The following is a 6,000-nucleotide window of genomic DNA, read 5'->3' as shown; positions in this document are numbered from 1 at the left end:
AGTAGTCACACAAACACCGACGAGCAGTTTAAAGCTCAAACTTGCTTGAGTGTGAGAGTCAGTAAGTGAGGCGGACGCTGAGGCGCCCTTGAGGTTGCTATGGGAACTGAATAGTTGTATGCGACATGATAGAAACGTCGCTCGTTTAGGCTACTAATAATTGCGTGTTGCTATTATTAGTATTTAAACGCATAGGATAACTATTTACAAAAAAAAAAAATATCAAAAAATCACAAATAGGATTAGTCAGGTTAATAATAGGATAATATGCCTAGTCAATTTTGATTTCAGTTACAACATGCAGTGGATTATCAAAAATAAAGCAACACAAATAATTACTTTTTCAGGAAATGATGTTGTCTAAATAATGTATTTCATATGTATATAGGTAATATTTTATATATTATTATATGTGTATATATCTTAAGTGAGCAAAATATAGCCTAGCCTAAATTACATGACATAGGCTATATGTAAATGTTTCAAAGTGTCAATTATGTGTAATATATAACAAAATGTGTAAAAACAATACACAAACTTTATGTATACTGATAAACTGTTGGCATATCTTCTCTTTGTCTAGAAGCCTCAGTCAATTCAAAATCGTTTTATGCTGATTACAAAACCATCACAAGTTAGCATCTGTTGCCTACCTTTTCCAAAAATAATTAAAATAATGAATGAAAACCTATTATGACAGCCTATTATGATAATGTTGATAACTCTATTATGAATGAATAAATAAATAAATAATTTATTGTATTCCACTGAATTCCAAATAAGTAGGCTAAAACAAATCAGAGATGTATAGTTTTATTACATTACATCATCACTATGGCTCTTTCCGGATAGGCCCGATCTGAATAATGCCAGCAAATTAAGCTGCATTTTCTAAAGTAGGCTAGATCTTTTGTCTTCATTCGCGAAGGTCTGCGCAATCAGGGGCCGTACACTTGGGATGTTTTGGACCCCAGACAATAAAATCATTTTTAAAACATTGTTTTAAACAGGCCTACTATTTTAACCCCTTGAGCCGCAGGGATCACTGGTGATCCCGAATTTTACATTAAAAAAAATTGTGCATTGTTTTTGAACTGCTTTATCTCTCTATTAGTAATTGCTAGAGCAATTCTGAGTATTTCACAGTAAACTGTCAAGTGTTAGCTTTTAAATGATACCTTGGTTTTGTGTGTAGTCAGAAGGACTCCTTAGCAACAACCATTTTATTATGGGTGTCATTTTGCACTCGATTGCCAAAAAGGGGGGCGACTGGTAAGGGTTTTTTAAACACTTTATTAATAATGTGTATAATACGATTATATACTACTACTACTACTACTACTAACAATAATAATGACAACTACTATTATATATTATAATTATGTTAAATAATAATCATTGCACACTATCCATTCCTTGTGACTGTATAATATAATATAATAGAACATGATATAATGCAGTACAATACAATACAATAGACGACATGCACAACATTTACGCTTTTTATCCAATGCGACTTACAAATGAAGAGAGCAATAAAAGCAGTCAAATCAACAATAGGGCAACACTATCCAAATGCCAGTACAGCACACGTAGCAAGGATTTTTAAAATGTAAATTATAATAGATAGCCCATAGAATAGTAAAGGTGATGATGATTATACACAGGGCAACTTTTTGTTTCTGGGCAATGTTGCCGTCAACGGGCAACCAGATGAGGCACAGGGTCCACGGCCGATCTAAATTATCCAGATAGAAATTGATTGCCCATTTTCAATGGGAAAGTGCCCAAGCAACAATCGCTCGGCAAGATAACATTGCTCAAAAAGTTGCCCTGTGTATCATCACCTTAATTGTTAGTATTATTGAGCCAAATGTTGGCTAAAGATATATAATATAATATAATATAATATAATATAATATAATATAATATAATATAATATATGAAGGACTTCTGAAACGTAACAGGTAACGTTACGGCGCGGGTGGCAAAACTACAACTTCCATGATTCATAGCGTTTGTTGTATTCCTGTTAGGCGGCCAGTTCAAGTTGCCATAGCAGAGGATGCCGGTGCCTTACAATGATCACCTAGGATAACATCAAACCTCTGGGCGCACGGGTAGGGGGAGTTTGACGTACTTTTCGTGTGGTTTTATCATTTTGTGATTCGGTATTATATTATACAAACGGACAAGGCTTTGTTAACTTACATCTTAGGAAAGAAAGGCTAACGTTAAGTTAAGCACAAAGCTAACTAAGTTAGCTCGATAGTTCTACGTCAACTCTCTGTGCCAAGTCGAGTGTTTACAAGGTCTTTATTTTCATCAAATAGACGATTTAATTGACTAGACTAGTGTTCCTCAGCCTTAAACATTTAATTACTCTCAATACTTTCTCGCCTGGTGTAATTACACGCGTCTTCTAGCTCGGCAAACAGATAATGCATGTGTCAGGATCGGAAAGGTGGTTTCTGATTTCAGTTTAGTGCTGTTGCTTATTTTCAGGCATTGGCACATGTCAGCATGGACTCCTCCAGTGAATCTGACACCTTTGACAGACCCAGGGGGCATCGATCGCGGGTCAGAGGGAGCCGAATAAGACCTGCCAGCAGGTTTCCTAGGGATACACATGTATCAGACATATCAGACAAAATTTACACTTTAGCAAACACTCTACAGGTAAGCTGCCTTCATTCATTGTCTGCTCTGTTGTGTACAGCTGGGGTCTTTTCTTTTGACATGCAAGCTTATGCTTTTGTGCAGGATACAAGCCGAAATCTAAACAAAGTGGATCAGATGTTGGGACAGTATAAGGAACACACAGATGACCAAGCTGAAGCCATGGCGACGGTGAGTATCGCTACCCAGAGTTGTATGGGATTGTCTCTGATTTCAGATAAGGGTGTTGTTCTGAGAGCTTGTCCTGTGTTTTAGCTGAGGGAGAGCTTAGAGGAGTCCATCCAGCATCTGCAGGGTCAGCGGCTGAAGAGGAGCACGGGTGGCTGGAGTGCCTCGCTCTCCACACTGCACACCAGTGACCTGGAAGACGCCAGCGCCTCAGGTGCAGCACAAGCTAGGACTTGCTTCATTAAATGAGTGGAAGCTTGTCTATACATTTTATTAATAGTGTGTTAATGCTAATACATGAAGCACAGTATATACTTCCTCCTAAAACTACTAGTATCTTTGCTAACTAAGCCTAACAAATTTACTCTGATACTCCCTAATAAAGCAAATACAAATATGAGGAACACATATGAGCTGTAGAATCTTAATGTAATGCAATGTAAAATTTCATCATGTTAATGTATAAACCATAAAAAAAATCATGCACTTTATACGGTATATCTCCCAACTAATCCTTAATAAACTTATCTTAGATGATAAATTGCCCTATTTATTCTCTTTCTCTAGATTATTGCATCTTTACTGGTGATGGAAAATAAGTGCATTATTCTTAATAGCTATATTTATTAATGCCAAAAATTTTATAACACACCTCTGAAGCACAGTTGCTATAGTAACGAACACAACTTTCACGTGATGCTGATTGACAAACGACAGCGCACTGCAATAATTTTGTTGTGGTTATTTCAGTAAACAATTTACTTTATGCATTCAGTTTAACAGCATTACGTTAGGGCAACCTTTGTCATTCCGCTGAACTGTGCATGGGCATTTTAGACACGTCTAAGAATGAGCAGGGTAATATCAATGGTATGATTAATTTCATAAATATATATCAGAGCTAAATGTATCTTAATAATTTTATGAGCAAAGCTCTGCTGTTAATGAGCTTGCGCTTGCTGTAGCTCTAAACTTTGCGTGCACACGTGCAGTATTAATGGAATAGTCCACTCTAATTTCTGGGTATTTGATGGGGCCCCCTGATTCCCTGGGGCCATTATCGTCGAATAATAATAATAAGAAGAAAGGTTTCTTGGGTGCCATATCAGAATATTTAAATGATTTCTTAAGGATCATGTAACACTGAAGACTGGAGTAATGGCTACTAATATTTGAGCTTTGCTTTCACAGAATAAAAAAAAAATATATTACAACAGTTAAAATTCTAATTACATATATTTTTTAATATGTAATTACATGTTTTTTTGTACAAACAATTACATGTTTACATAATATGTAACATGTTTTTTGATCAAATAAATGCTTGGTGAACATAAGAATCTTTTTTCAAAAACATTTGAATGGTAGTGTAATTGTTGCAATACCATTCAAATGCTGTGAAAAATCTTAGCATTGCACATATAACTTAAAAATATAGTATTTACTACACAGTGTGCAGTAAGCAGTACAATAGTTCCAGATATGTGTCTCTTGCCCTGTAGACAGGAGGCGCTACCTACCCACGTCCCCTTTGAGAGATTATGGGAGTGCGGGCACAGGTAACAGAAGACGGTCTAGATCTGTCGCAGTGCGTTTCCGAGACTTCGCTCAAGCTGAAGAGCAGGTATGACTGTACATCTGAGACTAATTGTGTCGTTATAGTTATTTTTATTGAACTCAAAATGTATTAATAATACATTTTATAACTGTATAGTCACTATCTTTTTGCACTTAAATACTTAAATCTAATACTCAATTTATTAGATTACGTCTCCATGTTTCATTGCCGTATGAATCCAGAATATACGATAACTGTTGCACTTTGCAACTAATTTGGATGCATTTTAAAGATCTAGCCTACACTTTTATTACTGAAATGCTGGAAATTATTTACAAGAACATCATTTCATCATTCTCTCAAAGAAGAAAGAGAGGAAAAGAACGTAAACATTTAAAATGGGCCATTATTATGACAGCAATTATATACATTAAAAAATAAACCAAGCAGCTTTATGTTTACCTCATGTCAATAAGAGGCTGTAATAACTTCTGCTAATTTTCACATCTTGAAAATGACATCCATCATTTTGAGATAAAATACAAGACAGACAACCATTTTAAGTATAGTGTATCTATCTTCCTATTTTTAAACAGGAGATTTAAATAATCAAATAATAATTAAGATATTATGTTTTCCTATTATTTAATTAAAACAACATGAATAAATCGCCATCCGAAGGCATCGAGTTTTATCATTGAGGTGCCATGCTAATTTATTTTTATGGACGTCCACATGAGAAACAATTACCGTTCGAATCGGGCTTATGTCTGACCAGTACAAATGTACAAGTGTTGTACAAATGTACAAATGTACCGGTACAACCAAAACAAATGGAATAGAAAAGTACTGCTTCACAACATCGTCCTCTGACATTAAACACCTTAAAATAAAGACATTCTCTTACTCATGAAGACAGATATCCCTGGAAGCCACACAAACATAAGGTTTAACAACAATAGAAAGCATGGCAAGAGCAAGTAAAATAAGTTAAATAATATAAAAAATATACAATGATGCAATAAATGATTGAATCATATAGTATACAGTAGGGAAATAATTATTTGATCCCCTGCTGATTTTGTATATTTGCCCACTTACAAAGAAATTAAGGGTCTATAATTTTTATGGTAGGTTTATTTTGACGGATAGAGAGAGAATATCAACCAAAACATCCAGAAAAAACACATTATATAAAGCTTATAAATTGATTTACATTTCAGTGAGTAAAATAAGTATTTGATACGCAAGCAAAACATGCCTTATGCCTTATGTCTTGTGGAGAAACCTTGTGGAGAAACCTCTTTACAGATCCTCTCTAAATCCTTAAGGTTTCTTGGCTGTCGAAGTTTCAGCTCCTTCCACAGATCTTCTATAGGATTAAGGTCTGGAGACTGGCTAGGCCACTCCAAGAGCTTAATGTGCTTCTTTTTGAGCCACTCCTTTGTTCCCTGGGCGGTATGTTTTGGGTCGTTGTCATGCAGGAAGACCCATCCACGACCCATCTTCATTGTTCTGGCTGAAGGAAGGAGGTTCTCGTCTAAGATTTTATGGTACATGGCCCCGTCCATCGGCCCTCAATGCAGTGAAGTCGT

At 35.6% G+C, this 6,000-nt stretch overlaps 1 protein-coding gene across 7 annotated transcripts in view; it reads left to right on the top strand.

Moving 5' to 3' along the window:
* Nucleotides 1–2,011: 2,011 nt before the first annotated feature.
* Nucleotides 2,012–6,000, top strand: part of cep128 (centrosomal protein 128) — a 165,673-nt gene continuing 161,684 nt past the window's right edge. For 5 of the 7 annotated variants that reach the window (XM_077219955.1, XM_077219953.1, XM_077219954.1 and 2 more), the window contains exons 1-5: nucleotides 2,030–2,120; nucleotides 2,506–2,679; nucleotides 2,764–2,850; nucleotides 2,935–3,061; nucleotides 4,350–4,471. In XM_077219955.1, coding sequence (XP_077076070.1) covers nucleotides 2,524–2,679; nucleotides 2,764–2,850; nucleotides 2,935–3,061; nucleotides 4,350–4,471 — 492 coding nt within the window. In that variant the 5' untranslated portion in view covers nucleotides 2,030–2,120; nucleotides 2,506–2,523. Of the gene's footprint in view, nucleotides 2,121–2,486; nucleotides 2,680–2,763; nucleotides 2,851–2,934; nucleotides 3,062–4,349; nucleotides 4,472–6,000 lie in introns of all 7 variants that reach the window. The other 2 variants (XM_077219951.1, XM_077219952.1) reach the window with 2 other exon arrangements.

This window comes from Siphateles boraxobius, unplaced genomic scaffold (assembly GCF_051911475.1).
Source record: "Siphateles boraxobius isolate OS27281-9 unplaced genomic scaffold, OSU_SipBor_1 8, whole genome shotgun sequence".
In the NCBI taxonomy this organism is placed as follows: domain Eukaryota; kingdom Metazoa; phylum Chordata; class Actinopteri; order Cypriniformes; family Leuciscidae; genus Siphateles; species Siphateles boraxobius.
Note: the sequence above shows the minus strand (reverse complement) of the source record. Positions and strands in the feature narration are given on the sequence as shown.